The sequence below is a fragment of the Guillardia theta genome (genome assembly GCF_000315625.1).
Source record: "Guillardia theta CCMP2712 unplaced genomic scaffold GUITHscaffold_37, whole genome shotgun sequence".
NCBI lineage: Eukaryota > Cryptophyceae > Pyrenomonadales > Geminigeraceae > Guillardia > Guillardia theta.
The window spans coordinates 486,521-502,962 of NW_005434637.1; the positions used below are offsets into that span (position 1 = coordinate 486,521).

The 16,442-nt window shown below is 52.3% G+C and overlaps 7 protein-coding genes across 7 annotated transcripts; 4 read left to right on the top strand and 3 right to left on the bottom strand.

Moving 5' to 3' along the window:
* Positions 1–1,246: 1,246 nt before the first annotated feature.
* GUITHDRAFT_109133 (hypothetical protein) lies at positions 1,247–1,957 on the top strand (the record flags this gene model as incomplete). Its single annotated transcript, XM_005832010.1, has 1 exon — positions 1,247–1,957. The coding sequence occupies one exon, from the start codon at positions 1,247–1,249 to the stop codon at positions 1,955–1,957; it is 711 nt and encodes a 236-aa protein (XP_005832067.1).
* A 1,782-nt stretch (positions 1,958–3,739) lies between these two features.
* GUITHDRAFT_109134 (hypothetical protein) lies at positions 3,740–4,018 on the top strand (the record flags this gene model as incomplete). The annotated part of the gene is made up of 1 exon (XM_005832011.1): positions 3,740–4,018. One exon carries the CDS (start codon positions 3,740–3,742, stop codon positions 4,016–4,018), a length of 279 nt encoding a protein of 92 aa, XP_005832068.1.
* A 1,750-nt stretch (positions 4,019–5,768) lies between these two features.
* On the top strand, positions 5,769–6,903 carry GUITHDRAFT_109135 (hypothetical protein; the record flags this gene model as incomplete). Its single annotated transcript, XM_005832012.1, has 4 exons — positions 5,769–5,797; positions 5,970–6,528; positions 6,582–6,689; positions 6,739–6,903. 4 exons carry the CDS (start codon positions 5,769–5,771, stop codon positions 6,901–6,903), a joined length of 861 nt encoding a protein of 286 aa, XP_005832069.1.
* A 17-nt stretch (positions 6,904–6,920) lies between these two features.
* GUITHDRAFT_152841 (hypothetical protein) lies at positions 6,921–7,769 on the bottom strand. Its single transcript, XM_005832013.1, has 4 exons — positions 7,714–7,769; positions 7,470–7,659; positions 7,150–7,422; positions 6,921–7,101 (listed from the first exon to the last, which is right to left on the bottom strand). The coding sequence occupies exons 1-4, from the start codon at positions 7,737–7,739 to the stop codon at positions 6,964–6,966; spliced, it is 627 nt and encodes a 208-aa protein (XP_005832070.1). The 5' UTR covers positions 7,740–7,769; the 3' UTR covers positions 6,921–6,963.
* A 382-nt stretch (positions 7,770–8,151) lies between these two features.
* On the bottom strand, positions 8,152–9,414 carry GUITHDRAFT_152842 (hypothetical protein; the record flags this gene model as incomplete). Its single annotated transcript, XM_005832014.1, has 10 exons — positions 8,152–8,197; positions 8,247–8,349; positions 8,412–8,458; positions 8,507–8,578; positions 8,635–8,726; positions 8,808–8,847; positions 8,895–8,951; positions 9,003–9,055; positions 9,106–9,298; positions 9,345–9,414. Coding segments are annotated over 3 exons (266 nt in total), but the record flags the coding sequence as incomplete, so codon positions are not given.
* Positions 9,415–12,777: 3,363 nt separating this feature from the next.
* On the top strand, positions 12,778–14,497 carry GUITHDRAFT_109137 (hypothetical protein; the record flags this gene model as incomplete). Its single annotated transcript, XM_005832015.1, has 12 exons — positions 12,778–12,853; positions 12,914–12,971; positions 13,020–13,184; positions 13,239–13,304; positions 13,347–13,419; positions 13,464–13,566; positions 13,615–13,684; positions 13,731–13,843; positions 13,993–14,023; positions 14,163–14,288; positions 14,334–14,433; positions 14,480–14,497. The coding sequence occupies 12 exons, from the start codon at positions 12,778–12,780 to the stop codon at positions 14,495–14,497; spliced, it is 999 nt and encodes a 332-aa protein (XP_005832072.1).
* A 274-nt stretch (positions 14,498–14,771) lies between these two features.
* Positions 14,772–15,868, bottom strand: GUITHDRAFT_109138 (hypothetical protein; the record flags this gene model as incomplete). The annotated part of the gene is made up of 8 exons (XM_005832016.1): positions 14,772–14,898; positions 14,948–15,003; positions 15,052–15,151; positions 15,210–15,236; positions 15,290–15,338; positions 15,421–15,650; positions 15,710–15,794; positions 15,838–15,868. The coding sequence occupies 8 exons, from the start codon at positions 15,866–15,868 to the stop codon at positions 14,772–14,774; spliced, it is 705 nt and encodes a 234-aa protein (XP_005832073.1).
* Positions 15,869–16,442: the final 574 nt, after the last annotated feature.

Genomic DNA, 16,442 nt, shown 5'->3' on the forward strand with positions numbered 1-16,442 from the left:
GCAAGAGAGTGCAAAGTCTTGTCCGGTGCCAACACAAGGCAATGGCGCGCCCGTGTATGAAAGCAGTCTGAACAAGATGTCGATGGTAAAGATCGGACTCCTCCATCTCTCGAGGCTCTTGTGCAGTCATGCAGTCAAAAGACTGGGTGGCCCCATAAACCGTGCCAGGCATTATCTCAGCGTGACTCGCCTGGCCCTGACCGTCTCGAAAGTGATGATGGATACTTGGGTTCCGATGCCTACCATGGGAACAGCAGTTGGGTTCACCGATACCTGATTGTCACATCTTCTCCCAACGGAAGATCCCGCTCAAGGTCGCAAGGCCACTGGGCTGTGTTGAGCAAGCTCACTCTTGGAAGAAGCAATCTTGAAAAGGGCTCCGTTGAGTTGCATGATTTAGAGAAAGAGCCGAATCTAAGTGATCAACAGCACTGCTGCTGACATCAGTCAACGCGTGGGTCCTCCTCCAGCATCGTCGATCATCTGAGTCTTGTGACGCCATTTTGCTTGTGCGTGCGTGCGTGCGTGCGTGCGGGCGGGCGGGCGGTCGTCGTTGCTGGCAGGAGCCAAGTCTCCATTCTTTGATGCTCCGGATAGATAGGGGTAGCTTCATCGCGATAAAGTCAGCATCGAATAGGTGCTCAAGAGAGAATTGAAATCATGCCGTAGGATTCTTTTTATTTCTCGAGGTCAACGTTTTTTCCCACTGCGTCAGCAGCCCGGCGGGGCAGATAAATAGTGACTGATCAGTCGCCGAGACGCTAGACTATGAAATGACGAACTCTAGCGGTAAGCACCGTATGTGGCCGCCACGAAGACTCTGTTTCGTGGACAAGGTGTGTAGTAAAGAACAAACATCTGGTCATTATTGTGAGATCTCATCGGGGGAGGGACAGGGGGAGGGGGTAGTCCCAGGCTTCACACGAGGATCGGATGCAGAATGGGGGGGGTGGGGGTGAAGCGATTTGGACGCGAAATCGGGATTCATAGTTGACGGGGCGCAGGGGCAGAAAGGAGAAAAAACGAGACCAGGGGCGAAGAGGATCCTGACAGGTATCAGCTAGAGAGCAAGCAGAGCAGAAAAGACCACGACGATCCTAACCTCAGGCTACTTGTCTCGAAGCAAGCTACTGCGCTCAAGTCCCCAGATCCCAATCACAGACAGAATCAGTGTCGGAGGGCAGGCAAGTGAGAGCTCTGCTCACATATCAGCATAGCCTCAGCTACACTGACACGCAACCTTCAAATGGCTAACAACGGTGTCTTCGTGCTGTCTCGTCCTCGGCTCGGCAGCAACACACGCTTCACAGGACGACGAGTCCACATCACCATCGAGTTGCTCCAGCAAAACGCTGGATTGCCTCAAGCCCAGGTAGCTGAAAGACTGGTGCGTCTCCCCCTCCTCTCTATGGACGGCCGAGTGACTTCCTGCTTGGCACAGGGCATCTCGCTGACTGCCTTGAAGGGAGCATGCCGGCAGCTGGGAATTCCAAGATGGCCATGTGCGCGCCACTTGGCTGCACAACAACAAGAGAACAGCCAAGACGCGACAGCAGCGCAAGACCGAGATGAGTCGCCTTCGTCATCAGATCATGACAGAGAGTCTGACGGCTCGGGCGGCGTCTTGGACGAGTCCCCCGACGACCCCTCTGCTGCTCCCTCCAGCAGCTTCTTTTCTTGTGAGTCCATAACTCCACACCATGTGCGCGAAGACGCTGTCTTGCAGCCAAGCATGCAGATGCCCGTAGAGATGATGTCGAGCGACCATCTCCCAGGCGAGCTGCTACCTCCGTATGAGCTCCCGATGGCATTGCAAGGGGGCTCTGAGGGCGGGTTGCACGATAGGGTGGTGGTGGATCCGGACTGGCTGGAGTGGTACATGCAACCAAGCGGGAGAATGGAAGATGAAGGAGTCTCTATCAGCTACACGGCTCCTACTGAACCTCGTCATGGCTGATCCGGCTTCTGGAGGCTGATCATCGGGCTTCCGCGCCAGAACGGACTGCAGGAATCTGGAGTGATCGCATCGAGATCGATCGTGTAAGCTCATGCTATACATAGAGCTATTGCTAGATATGATGTTCGCCGTGTGAAGGTGACATATCAACACGCGTCCAATGTGTCCGAGGCTGAGTCGCATCCGGGGCACCCTCCTCGGTGCTCTAAGCCTGTGCTGAGAACCTCAGCCGAACCTGATCTCTCAAACTCACCGTCTCATCCTCCATACTCCCGCTCGCCGTTGCGTATACAACTCAGCCCCCTGAGAGTGACGCTGCTGCGGTATCAAACCATGCATCCGACAGATAGCCATGGAGCGCTGGGCGCGTCCGTGTGGAGAGACATCGTGAATCTAGGACATCTGAGCAATGGCATTCGACAGGCGTCTACAGAACGAGAGAGAAGGATGCGGATACTGGTCGATCATCTGCTATCGGCTCTACACCGTGCATACTCGGAGACTACCGCTGAGCAAGAGAGTGCAAAGTCTTGTCCGGTGCCAACACAAGGCAATGGCGCGCCCGTGTACTACCGTATGAAAGTAGTCTGAACATGGAGATTCGCACGGTGGAAGCACCGCGATCATCTGCAGCGCGGCCCAGACCAACCCTCGATGGTCGGATCGGACCCAGGGCCTCCAACTCTCCGTCGAAGTGAACTTGCTGTTTTCCGAGGAAGCCTCATTGCTGTGAAAGCTCAGCCCGGCTCAGACGGTCACCGGGGCCGACTCTCCGAGTGACTGAGTCACCGCCCTCGGTACCGGATGGCACCGTCATCACCGGGCCCCGGAGCCGGCCGGGCCGGGCGGTGACGGCTCCGGGCGCGGCCGGGCGGCCGGATGGAGCCAGAGTCGAAAAGGCTTTGCAAGTTGCAGCTCACTCTGGCGTTTTTTTTTCCCGATAAACTTGCCCTTTCCCTTGCATTTATCTCAAAAGATCTGTTTTCAATTTGCTGATTGAGCTTATATATAACTCAGATGGTCATAACCTCAAGATACCGTAGCTACGACCCCCCAAACTCGATTTAAGGACCCTCTGTGGAATAACAATCAGCTTCAGGCAAAGTTCAAGACACCATCGCAAGCACTCACCTACTGTCAAATTTGCTATGAGCCCAATCGTATGCATTGGTCGCTATGAAAGCTTCCTCTTCAATCTCATTACCCACCCTCCTTCTTGCCCCTACGATTGTCGGAAGTACCAAGTTTACTACATGACCATGTTTGCTCCTAGAGATCTTTTCCTGCCCCCTTCGGGGGCAGGACCCTACCACCCAAGCTATCTCTCGTAATGCTACCCTACCTACCCTGTATCCAGTCAAAACCCCATCCACTTTGCTACCACCCCTCCAGCTCTGGTACTCTTGAGGTGAAAATAGGGAGATTGCTGACTACAGTATCCGTCGCCCACCCCTACCTCATACATATCCCAAAGGTTTGCGATCATGGAAAATATCCTTTGCCTTCCACTCCACCCCTCATTGATACGAGAAAGTTCGGGAAGATGAGGGGTACTTAAAGTACCCCACCTGCTAGTTTGTTGGGACGGTTCTGTCACATCAAAAGCTCTCAAGGTTCAACATTCCTGTTCACTACGTCCTCCCGCCACGCTCTATCCTCAAGTCGAATCTGCACTGGACTCTCTGAGCTGATTCGTAGCCTCTTTTCTCCCCGTCTCTCATCTCCTCTTGAAAGTGATTGCGATCCTGTCTGCGTCGAAATAAGGAAACAAAAAACACGACGATGTCAGTCCTCGCTGTAGCAAAATCTACATACAAGGCCATCAAGAACATCATGTCACCCCGAGGAAGCAGCTCCTCAGAAAAACCTGGAGACAAAAAGAAGAAGAAACTTGATAAAAAGGAAGAGAAACAGCGTATGAAGGAGAAAAAGGACAAGGACAGGAAGGATATGCAGGAGCTCATGAAGATTGTTAGAGAGGCATCCCACGACGGGCACATCAAGATTACAGACTCCACCTCGAAATTCGACAGCTTGAAAAGAATGTGGCAGCGAGGATAATCAGTCAGTTTTCGTCTTAATTTACCAAAACTGAGTCATCCGCAACTCTTCTGTTTTGATAGCTTGAACCCTGTAAAACAGTTTCCACACTTGTACATTACATAAAGCAACCGAAATGGGATAAATACAACTGCCTTCTCTTGAATGTGCTGATACATCGAAAGCTTTTCAACGCTAGCGTGACACGATCTGATAGATTTTCCTTGACGTGAAGCTGAGAGATGGCGATGCTCCAGTTCGTTCCGTGCATTCGTGAAACATCCGAATAAATCTTCATCATTCAAGAATCCGGTGCCTGAGTGGGGGAATCTGCGACTTTTCGACAACCGTCGTGGTGCAAATCACCAGTACATGTTGATTCTATCAAACAAGTGAGCTGCTCTGTATCATGGGAATCGAGGAGAGTTGCCCCCCGAACTTCCGAAATTCGGAAATTAATCTATGCCACTGAGCACCGGGCACTTCAAGTTGGCAAACCCTGAGAGGACTCCGGGGAACCTTAGAAATGATCACACTCTGAGACCGCTGTTACTTGACAGGACGACTAGTTGTCTGCGGCCGGATGTAGCGACCGATCCTGGAGGTCTGCGTCCCTGCGGCCTGCGGCAACCAACTTGGCAATGCATCTGAAGGGTCTGTCACACTGGCCGGCGGGGATCGACCTGCTCTCAGCCTATCAGTGTCTTACTGGCCAGTAATAAGATATTCTTGGCTCCCTTTCTTGCCGCCTTTTTACACAAAGTCGCCAGTCCTGTCCGCGTCCGAGTCACCGCCTCCTGTCCGCGTCCGCCGATGATCGAGTCTGGCACCCAGGCTCTTGGTCCGAGTCGCGGCGGCGACCGTCCCGGCGGGCCGCCGGGCTGGCCGGGCGGCCGCTGAGCGGGCCCGGCCAGCCGCCTGAGTCCGATCGGATTCAGCGTCACAGTACGGTCGGATCGGACCCGGTGCCAGCCAGGGCCACGGTCCGATCTGAGGACTGAGTGACTGTGGGCCACGATCATCCGATCATGGAACCGGGGCCCGGGGTGCGGCCCGGCCGGCGCCCTGCGGGGCCTGACCGTACGGTACCGCGGCGGTGGCACGGGCCGGCACCGTACGGTCGGTCCCGAGGGAGTCCCGAGTCCCGGGCCGTCGTTCCCGGCGGCGGGCCGGGCCGGGCCGGGCCGCGACGGCCCGGTACGGTACGGCGGCGGCGGCGGCCCCGCCCCGCCGAGCCTCGAATCGGATTGCCCGGGCCGGCCAGTTGTGAAAGCACTCGGACCGGCCCGATTCAACGGATGGTACCGCCGTACGTACCGTCACCCCGGCAGAGGCGGTGGTGGCTTTCACGGGTGTTTTTGACCAATCGAAGGAGGGTAGGGGTCTATCGCCAGTAAAACCTCTTTGCTTTTTTTTTTAGTTTTTGGAGAGTCTTGTTGGCGTATGATGATGAAGTAAGATTCATGAATTTGGGGGTACATGATTGAAATTTCATCATGACCGGTGGTACCTATATCCAGCCATTGTGTTTTGGGGCTTTCCAGGCCTCAGAATTGTCCAGGGGTAGGGTGCAATTGACAGGGGTACGTGAGAGTTACAATAGACAGTGAGTGTTACAATAGTTTGCCAAGTAGCACTCCTGTGGGTACTTACTATATAACAAAAGGGGGTAGGATTCAAGATGGTGGGTGGTATAAAACTGAAGGTACCGGTAGGGTGGGTACGGAGGGGTGGGGGGAGAGTCAGGGATTGCGACCACTGGGAAACCGCGATGCCGACGAGAGCGATGTCGGCGAACATGTAAGGAAGATGGATCACGAGTGGAAAATGCTGCCGATGTGTTGATCCGAATTGATCACAAAGTTAGCTTCAAGTTCGTTACTTGAACATGTTGCTGTGCCTATCTTGCTTGTTTCCTGCTGCGTTCTCGTCGTACTTGCGATCCGTAACGGTCTAACCTCGTCATTGGCAGGTTCACTCTCGGACTTTGTTTTCTCTTGGTGACAGCACAGGCAGTGAAGTTTGACAGCAAGCTGATCAAATCTGTGGATTGTAGCAAATTGCCAGCCGACTATTGCACAGCGGATTTGGGTTGCAAGAAGGACAGCAATGGGAACTGCGAAGTTGACCCGAACTTGAAGCCCACGATCAACTGCACAGAGCAGTTGTACAAGTCTGGACAGGCAGTGCAAGCTGCTGAGGATTCAATGGAGGTCTTGTTCAAAACCATCAAGACTACATGTAAGAACGTCGGGGAGACGACGTCTAAGGCCATTGACACCTTCGCGTCACTGGAGGATGAGTTTGAAAGCGCACTTGACAAATACAACTCGAGCCTGGTGGAATACACCAAAGAGAAAGCATTCATGGACGACCTTCAAAGTCAGCTTGATGATCTCCAGGTCAAGTGCAAAGCTACAGATCCTCCTCCACCCCCCGACTGCGCGATCAAAATCCAGAAACTCCAGGACCAGATCACCAAAGAGAATGCTACATGCTCCAAGTTGTGGATCAAGGTTGACATGAACAAGGTTTGTCTGTCGTTCTTATATGAAGTAGAAGACTGATCCGCTGCCTCCCGTAGAAAATGCTCGACCTCGCCTCGACTCAAGTCTCGCAGGGCAAGGCCGCCATGATCACTGCCACTCAGGGAGCCTCCAAGACTTTCAACTCTGCCTCAACTCAAGTCATGGTGAGCTCTGCACGCTGGTGAATGTTGAGCATGACAAGGGTTGCTACAGGACGCCGTCAACAAGAAGGATGACGCCATGACGTACTGGAACGCCATCGTCAGCTCGTGCTCTGCCAGCTCCGCTGTCGCCCAAGTGAAGCGCAAGTCATACAAGAGGCTAAGCAAGATGTACGACAAGATCCATCGCAGAATGCGCTCGTTCAAGGTCGAATGAAGGGGAGTATAGGGAGTACAAGAATTCTGATTGTTTGCATTATCATGTTTAAACGAGATATTAAAATGGGTTGTTCGAAAAACCCTGAAAATTCATGTTGTTGTTCCCGAATCCCGGCATTCCTCCTCCCATCTGCTGACCAGATTGAATGTTATTGTACATCCCAAAGCCGTTGTTGGGAGGGAAATTATTCCTGGCCTGCAAGACTGTAAGTGGAGGGTTCAGGGTGACTGGTCCCACACTTACCATTCCTGGACCAGCATTCATCATCATTCCTTGACCAGCATTCATCATCATTCCCTGTCCTGAGGTCATCATCATCCCTTGCTGTCCTGGTGGGAAGGGCATGGCAGTTCCCATTCCATATGGATTTTGGAATGATTGAGTGGGAGGAGACATCGTATGACCACCCAGAGGAAGCGAAACTCCGGCATGAAGCTGTGAGCTCTCCTTGGCCAACTGTGCCATCGATTTCTTAGGAGCTGCAGCCTGAAACTTTGCTATTTCGTCCTCTTTTGCCTGCGAAAAAGGTGAGAAGGCTGACCATGGATTGTAAGTGCTCGTGCCTTCTGCTGTGCTTCCTTCGCGGAAACATCTAAGTTTTCCAAGTTCACGAGCGTGGAGAGCGCTTGCTTCGCTACATTATTCTTGGCAAGCTGCGGGTTGCTGTACGCGTTGCCGCTAGGCTGTGACGGGTAGCCACTGTGGGACACAAGGTCGTTTTGAAAACCGTTACCATCGAAAAAATCGCCACCGCTGCGACGAACACAGTCAAAAAAACAATGTTGAAAAGAAGCTCACAACATTCACCTTGCAGCCTGCGGATTACTGAACATCAAGTGCTGATGGACAGGCGCTGAGTTGCCGCCCAACAGGTCGCTCGGTCCCGACTCGTTGAATTGGATCCACTGATCTGGCTGAGACTGGAGAGGCTGCGGTGGGTCCAGACTTTGCCCTTCTTGTTCAAAGCCGACCCATGCGGTGTTTGTGGTGCCGCCGGCATTGACCTGAAAGCCACCAGATGGCGCATTGCCAGTTGCATCGAAGGGATTCCAATCCTGAAAGCTAGAGTTCAACGGTTTTTGCGGAGATGCAAAGGACATAGCCGGAACAGAAAACAAGTCATCCATATCCCCTGCTTTTTTCTGCTCTGACGGTTGTGGCTCAGGGACAGAGAGATCCAAGAGATCTACGGGGGGATTGGCTTTCGGTTGGTTGGCTGGAGCGCGGGCAACTGGAGCAGGTTTCGGGGGAGTGATCTGTGGCGCAGAGCTAGGAGCGTGATTCTCCGTCCCTGCGGATAGGGCTCAATAATGGAAAACTTACAGAAAACAAATTTTCACGTTCGTCAGAGGACTTGATCTGCACGTTCAAATTCTTATTTTGTGCTCGAACGGTATGAGGATCTGGTCCCCAATCATCGTCGTCGTCGTTGAAGGTTGCTGGCTGGAACGGCAGGAGCTTGTCACCACCATGCACCGACACACAAAGTTCGAAATCGGCCGTACCTTGGAGCTAGACGCCGTCCTGTGCCGCGGGCTCAATCTCTTACCCCTGCGACCACCAGAAGTCAGCAATGAAGATTCCTTCCTTGGTTGCACACCAGTCTTCATCGCCCATGTCCGATGAGCTTCCATTGACGTTGAAGTTGTCATCATGGCTAAAGTTTCCCAAACTGAGCAGAAGTCATTCAGAAGTAGTCCGTGTATGCATCACAAAATCTGCCATTACCGTGCCTTGGACCTCTTTGCAGCCTCTCTTTGTTCTGTAAGCTTGTCTTGATTCTTCAAGAGCTCAATGAGAGACTTGGACTTTTCTCTTACCTGAAACATAAAAAAATCATCAAGAGCTTTGGAATCACCAATGAAAATGGCGGGCAATGTGGACACAAAAATTCTAATTACATTGATCCCTTGATCTTTGCCTGACTGCGCTTCAATAAACCTTCCGACACAAATCAACCTTTTCGAATGATAGTAGGAAAGGCGCACCTGAAGTGATTGCATGCCTCTATCCTGTCAAGGTTGTCCTTGATATCCTCCACCACCCTGCAAGGGTTCCATCAGCGCTCCTGTGAGAATTCAATCGCTCTTCTTTGCCTTCTGGAGGCGTTCTTGCAAAGATACTCGATCAGTGTAAGAGCTTTGTACACCTTGTAAAAACTCATTAGTGGAACACGGGTAACGTGACGAGTTGATATACCTTTCGCCATCTTTCCGGGACTTCCCGTAGCCTCTCCCATATCATGGCGAGTGCTTGAGCTCTCTCTTCGGGGCTCGAGCTCATGATATCAGAAATCTCGCCCATGGCAGTGCCTGACGGTCCCCAGGCATCGCTATTGGTTGCTTCCTTGACCTTGACAACAATATCGCTGGTGTTCAAAACGGCGTTCTTGCTGGGAAACGGTGAGTATTCACATTTGAGACGTTCACCAGGGCTACCCATGTTTGTAGAGCCCTTTTCCAGCTGACGCTGCTTTTAGCGCCAATCCAGTGAGTGAGTCAGACATCTAAAGGCAACACTGAGATGTCAAATCGTCAAATCTTCCCTTCCCGGTGAGGACAAAAATAACAAGGAATGGTCTGCATATCTTTCTTCTGACATACTTCAGCTCGTACCTCCTTTTAGACCTCCTCATCATCAACCTACCTTCTACTTCTCATATCTGCACCCATAAGAGACTTGCGCCTCTTGCTGCGACAGTTAACCTCCACGGTCGCAATAATCAGCCCAGACTTCTTCCACCACATTCCTGTGCGAGGCCCTTCCACTCCTCTACATTCTTTCGCTTCGTCTGCTGCTGCATTCTTGTCTCCTATCACCCTGTCCAACATCGTCGGCATTCACTTCTCTCCCGCTCGCTCTTCCTCCCATGCTCCCAGCACCTTCCGCTTTCCTCAGCTTGCGGCTGCATTTGGCAGTAAGCAGTTCCCCCTAGAGGGTAGGGGTACAAGAGGCACAGTCGTAATAGACCAAAGGGTGGGTACTAAAGTATATGAATACAGGGTGGGGTCAACGGTGGGGTGTAAAGATGAGGGTGGAGCACCGGGTTGCTGTCGTGTCTGAATATACCGGCGATTTTTAACTTAACTTTGAGTAACTTTCATGATTTTAACTTAACTTTGAGTACTTGAACGCCGAAGCGGCTCAGCGGCTTGCCTTACCCGCGGCCGCCCCCGGGCCGGCCCGGGCCCCCGGCCGCTGAACTTCGGAACTCCGAATCAGTGCTCGGGCGGCCGTAACTGTTCACTCCCGGACTCTGTGAACGAGTCATGATGCCCGGCCCGGCCGCAGCCGTCGGAGTCCGATCCGACGGTCCGGGACTCCCGGCCCGGGCCGAGCGACTCTGCCATGACTCACGGTGACGCCAGTCACTTCAAAAGATTCCGAAGTTTGCCCCGCGGGGCGCGGCCCGTCGTTACTCAGCCTGGGCAGTGCTACTAGCCTCTCAAAACGTCGGCCGCCTCAGCGGCTGAGGCCGCTTGATCATGTGACGGGGCCGCCGTCGCGGCCCGGGCCCGGCCGGCCGGGCGGCCGCGCCGTGGCGGCGCCCGCGCACGGTACTCCCGTAGAGGCGGTCTAGTGTGCCCTCCGAGCCTCGGAAAACTTTCAAGTCACTGAGTGACTGTGCTACGTGGACAATCAGAAGAGTCAGTGTAGAGGAGGCTTGACCCGGAGGCTGATGCCAGGCAGACTCGGCGGCGGCGGCGCCGAGAAGAGAAAGGACTGAGCGAGAACCGAGGCCGCCCCCGGGGCCTCATCCTGCCTACCGTAGAACTGCTAACGCACAGTCCGATACGGTCCTTCAACTTAGTACCCGCATGTCGGGGCCTGGCAAACCGCAGGCTTCGGCGGAAGTTTCACGTTTCATTATTGGAACTAAGCAGCAGCATCGGCAAGTTCAACACCGGCGCCTTCCTTACGATGTCAGGGCCTCGGATGATCTGACTCAATACCGTATACGCCGGGTACGGAGTTCCGATCAGCACAAGTTCCGAAGTTTAGGTTCACATTAGTGCTCAGATGATGATGGTCACCACCGTGAGTCGGAGCCGCAGTGCCGGCCGGCGGGCGCCAGGCGGTGGGGAGTGGCCGGGCGGCGGGCCCGGCCGGAGCCGCCTCTGAGCCTCCGAGGCCGCATGGCGAGGTTGCTAGAAGTTCCGATGGCGGCGTGACCTGGTACTGCGGTAAAAATTGCAAAGTTGCTGTACCTTCAAAAAATTGTTGAGAGCCTGTTTTCTCCCCCGGTGCAACCAACGACTGGGATGAAATGGAAGACGCGTTATTGTACAGAAAACTGGGAGCAGCTTGCGACTGTTGGGACATGGGAGCATAGATATCATTTGAATAGCTCTGTAAAAAACAACCATGTGAAAATTGTTGGATGTGTCTGTCGCCTGCTGCAAAATTGTTTAGAAACGAAAATTTCAATCCTGAACTCCGTGGGATGTATTCAGGAAAACTGTTTCTGTACACATGTCCGGGATATTGTGCAAAGTGGCGTTGCTCATCAAGTCCCGAACTGATCGATGACTGCTGTCTATAAGAGGCTGGGTCTGGTGTTGAAAATTGCTGAGCGAAGGTTGAAAGAAGATTGCTTGTCTGCTGTCTAGGTGCAAACATGTCATTCTGAATTGGATGGGTTTTTAAAAGAGGCTGAGGCAAATTTCCTCCCGACGTGCCGTGAGCCACCATAGTTGTAGATTCCTCGATCCTAGTCGAGAAGCTAAAACTTGTATTGGGCAGAAGAGCATTGCATTGGCCGGATTGTTGAAACAACTCATTTGAAGACGCCTTGAAAGAACAAACATCAAAGGCTTTGTCTTCAGCTAATCGACTTGACACGTTCGTCTCTCGCTCATCCACGCTTTTTGCATCAGACCTCTTCGACTTGGAATTATAATCACGTGACGATGGCCAACTGGAAATTTTCAACTTTCTGCAAACATTCTTCAATGCAGTGAGTGATATGCCCTGCATACAACAATCATTCTGGGTCAACCTTGATCATTGCACGTACCAATTGCTTCGCGGCATCTTTTTGACGCAAATGGAACAAACTAGTGATGTCGTTTTCACCTAAAGTTAGACTCGGCTTGCCCTTGTCGGCGTCTTCCTTTTTCTTCCTTGGAAACACATGGGCTTGCTGGAAGAAACCTCCAACATACATGGCAGCCCCAACAAACCTCTGAGATGGGAAGAGAGATCGCCGTCCAGATCACTACTGAACGGGATGGGCCATTGCCTGTCGCCCTGGAAAAATCCTCGGACCAAATTCGTTGACCCGCTTAAAACTACTGCGAAGTACCGGTACTCAAGCAAAGGGTTTTGACTCTCTGGTTAAAAACGTTATAAGACATATCTCTGCGACTGTGTGGTTAAAACTTTTCCCCGTTTCTATAACAGTTAATGGAATGTATATAAAAGTTTATATATTATGAACATACCATAGATGATTATATAAAAATCGTATAAAGATCGTATAATCCATTTCACCTTCCGAATACGCTTCAACGACTGTCAGCAGAAGGCTTTAGTCAACTCTTTCAGTGGCTGTATTAACTGAAGTAACGGAAAAATAAAGAGTAAAAGTGTCAAAGGGTCAATATTGAGTAAAAAATGTCAGAGGGGTCAATATGTAGGGTTGGCCCGACTCAGGGTCTGTAACAGAGTCTGCCTCAGAGTCATCTATCCAACAAGGGAACACAGCAAGGGAACATGCAAGCTCGTGCGCCCGATGTTCTGCCTGCCGCTCGTCCGGGTTGACGGCACAATACAGGAGCTGACCTTGCAGAGCATATCTCCTGGTCAAGATCTTGTTCAGTGCTCAGGAGGAGCAGACGTGTATGGGAGAGTGAGCACGGGAGTGTCAAGATGAAGAGCATCAAGAGCTTGCTGTGCTGGGTCACTTCTCTAGCCTTGTACCCAGGTGCCTTGTCGATCCTCAAACGTGCGATGCCCCGAGCACTGACGGATATTGATTTTATGTTCGTGTCCTAATGGTGTTCAGTCTGGGTTGCTGTGCATGTCATCTTTGAACTCCAGAAGAGGGCCATGTTCCTACGGAGGTGGTGAACAGTACTAGGATGCCATGGTCTGACCCGTGACTTTGACAGCGCAAAAGGACCTTTCCTGCAAGTCACGTCCACCAGTTCTTCATGTCAACAAGCGCTTGCGGATGACTCGTTCGGCTCACTTCCTGCAGGCGACGTTGGCAAGGGAGGGAGAACTGCAGGGCACGTCCTCTTGGCGCTCAACGACGCATCCTTCACGCTACCGAGGTATCAATACGCGCATGGCGTCAGCTGAATTGTGCGAGTGATCTCTAGCTCCAGGCATGTTGAACATGAGATGGTCAAGCTGAAATCTTGCATCCGATGGGCCTTTGCCTCCGGTGCTCGGTAACGGCTGCACCGGGTTATCGCGTAGTTGATGGGCAGCAGGATCATCTCGGTGTATAACATGCATGGATGGCTGGAGGGGGCCAAGGAAAGTTTGATGACTGCACTTCAAGAGGTCGGGCATCCGAATGCTTGTTGTGTCAAGTGATGGAGGGGCAGGAGGACTTTGGGATAACCACTGTGTTGATCGGGGAGAATGGTCGTCCAGTGGGTTGGATCCGAGGAGGAACATTCCGTGAAGGAAGATGGGATGCTAAGAATGGTTGAAGAGTGTTTTCTGTTCCAGCACTATCAGATGAAGTCTGAGCAGGTGAAGAATGTGGAGCAATTTTCTTCGATGACCTAGACAGCGGCAAGCAGCGGCTGATCCAGTGTGCTAGGTGGGACGAACGACGGGTTTGGCGAGTCTGATGTTTTGAGATGCAGAGAGCTTTGTCAAGATGTCAAGGAATCGAAAGAACCTTGTCAACGGGTGGGCAACCAGATTGATCCAGGAATCCCCCTAGTCACGAATGCCTGTGGTGCCCAGATAAACGCCGGTGACATTGAAGAGCATTTGCACAAGAAGTCGAGATGCTGCAATCAGAAATGTTTTGCCCAGGTATTTTTAGCTGAATTCTTTGTTCTGAAGCCTTCACTCTTGTTCTCACTTGTGTTCTATCTTCTGCTAATGCTCTCTTTATCGCAGATTTCGCTCAGGACATCTTTGAGTCTGGACGGTCACCCCCTTCTCTACGTCCCTTCTCAGCTCATCGTTTCGGTACAGGACATACTTGCCTGCTCGTCGAGCACACCAGCGACAAGAACAGGAAGGAGATAATGATGTCATTTCCCTCCAGCTCATCTTGTTTCTTTCAGTGCGTCAGCCGTTGGGTGCCTCGACACGCCTCCCTCTGCCACCAGCTGTTCATGCTCAGTTCGCCTCCCTGAGCCAGAGATGGCCATCAGCTTCGGTCCAGCCTTTATCCTCCCGGACTACAACCCGTAAGCAGCAAGATTTCCCTGCATGAACCTCTGATGGAGGGGCAGGTGGCAAACACGGTTGACCGAGTTCTTCGAGGGAGGGGAGCTGAAGCGAGTCAAGCTTGCGGATCTGGAGGCGATCCTCCTCCGGTTCTCCTCCTCTGAAGTGAGTCAGTGCAGGCCCCTTTGTTGTTTTCTCATCACTCGTGCAGGTTCGAGTGGGAAAGTGATGGTATGGCTGCAGCCCTGCCGTTCACCTCAGTACTGAGCAGAGTGAGGGCAGGGAACATGCAACTCGCATCACTTCGACTGCGGTCTCGACTCTTGACGCTTGTCTTCCTTCTTTCGTCTTGCTGTTCTCCTCCTCCTGGCCCTGGCCTGCCTCCCTCGAATTCTCCCTCTGTGCCAGTATTCTTTTCCTTCCGGCTTTCTCCAAATCCAAATCTCCCTTCCTCCTCCACTACGTGTCACCGACTTCTTCATCTTCGTTCTCTACAGTAAACTTCATTTGATCCGCACGAGGAGGGCAGTGACGACGTCACTCCCAATGTTAACGAGGTTGTGTTGAACGGGGCCTCGAAAGAATACCACGTCATGCCCGTCTATCTGCACTGCCGCTTCTTGCAAGAAACTGTCATGACAGCATCAGGAGAGCACTTAGTCGCAGCCCTTGTCCTCACGGAGACTTGGCGCAGGGCTCGAGCGGTCCTTCAGGCGTTCTCTCTTGCTCCATCGCCTGGTCACCAAGTCACCCCCAGTAGGAAAGGATGATCAACAGGCCCACCAACTCCTGCTGCATCATAGCATCGGTCAGCTTGATCCTGAGGTCGAGTGTCTTTTCCTCGTCCCCTTCCTTCAAGGACTGCAAGATCTCCTCGTGCATGCTTGGAGGCCTTGCATCAGCACCACTCGCCCTACCCGAGACACTCAGGGCTGACTCACTCGTCTATTTCGTCGTCTCGCTCGTTCCTGCACTCACGAGCATCAGTCCTGAGGGTCTCGAGGCAGAGCATGTCAGTCACCATCCCAATCTCTTGCGGACATCCTCCAGCTCCTCGTCCGTGACTTGTTCTGCAGTTAGCAGACTCAGGCACGGCAGACTTGAGAAAGGAACGGGGGATTGAAGGGGGCGGAGGAGAAGGGGAGAGTGAACCAGAAAACAATCCATGGCCATCGCCAAGGAGCCTGTCGGCCAGCTGCTCCTTCCCGCTGTCTTTCTCGCATTTCGCTGCTCGCGTGACACGCGGGCTCTTGTGTTCCAAGGATTTCATGCTCCGACACGAGAAGAAGAAGATGAGGCCGTTAAAAGGTAACTGATGCAAGTCCGTGCACTCCTGGGGCCTCAGGACGAAGCTGAAGAAGCTGAAGCTGGATGTCTCGAAACTTGAGCACGAGAGGGTCAGAAGGAAGAGAAACAACAAGATCGCAATGTGGGGCCTCACAGATGCTTGTAGGACAAGTGAGTGAATCGCTCTCCAAACGCATGACCTATCTCTAGTGGCTTCTGAGGCTCCAACGTGACCACCTCTGCCGAGCATACTTTGAAAGAACTAGCAAACGTGTCATTCACCCAAGTGAGGATCAAACCAGTTCTGCAGCATTTCCTGGTGTCGACTGCGTGCAACCCTTTCATAGGGCAGTTTCTCAAGCATACAGTCCCCCCGTCACCGTTGATAGTCACTAGACCATGAGGCTCCTTTACCAGTCGCAAACCCTTAGACCCAGGGGAACAAGTGAACTTCATAGATACTCACAGATGATTGTATGCATATGGTAGCTTGACGGCTCTTTGTCATGCTGTCAGGGGTTGTGAATCTCGAACATCATTCAAACAAAAATCTACAAGAATGGCGACAAAATTGTGCTTGACGTCTTCTCCACACGAACAAACTCGTTTTGAAGTAAAGGAACACTGGCAGAGTTGGTTAAGGCATAGCATGTCCAGTGATGAACGTACTTGGTAATACCCCAGCTTTGTTCTTGAAGAAGCAACCCAAGTACACAACCTATAAGAATGACTTTGGATGACATGAGCCACAAGATCTAAAAAATGATTTTGATCTTTCGCTCTGGATTTGTCTTCGTATCTGACATGTCATTCATCTTCACCATCCTCTCTTGTGCCATTGTTGCTCTTTCACGCTTCTTCCCGCTGCCGCCTACTGCTTAGCTTCC

Bases quoted from the DNA above. Each gene is read 5' to 3' on its own strand.
- GUITHDRAFT_152841 (XM_005832013.1), bottom strand. From the start codon at position 7,739: ATGTTCAGTAATCCGCAGGCTGCAAG. The intron at 7,423-7,469 runs GCACGAGCACTT...CCTTTTTCGCAG, and splicing joins CGAAGGAAGCACAGCAGAAG to GCAAAAGAGGACGAAATAGC. The intron at 7,102-7,149 runs GTAAGTGTGGGA...ACAGTCTTGCAG, and splicing joins TGAATGCTGGTCCAGGAATG to GCCAGGAATAATTTCCCTCC.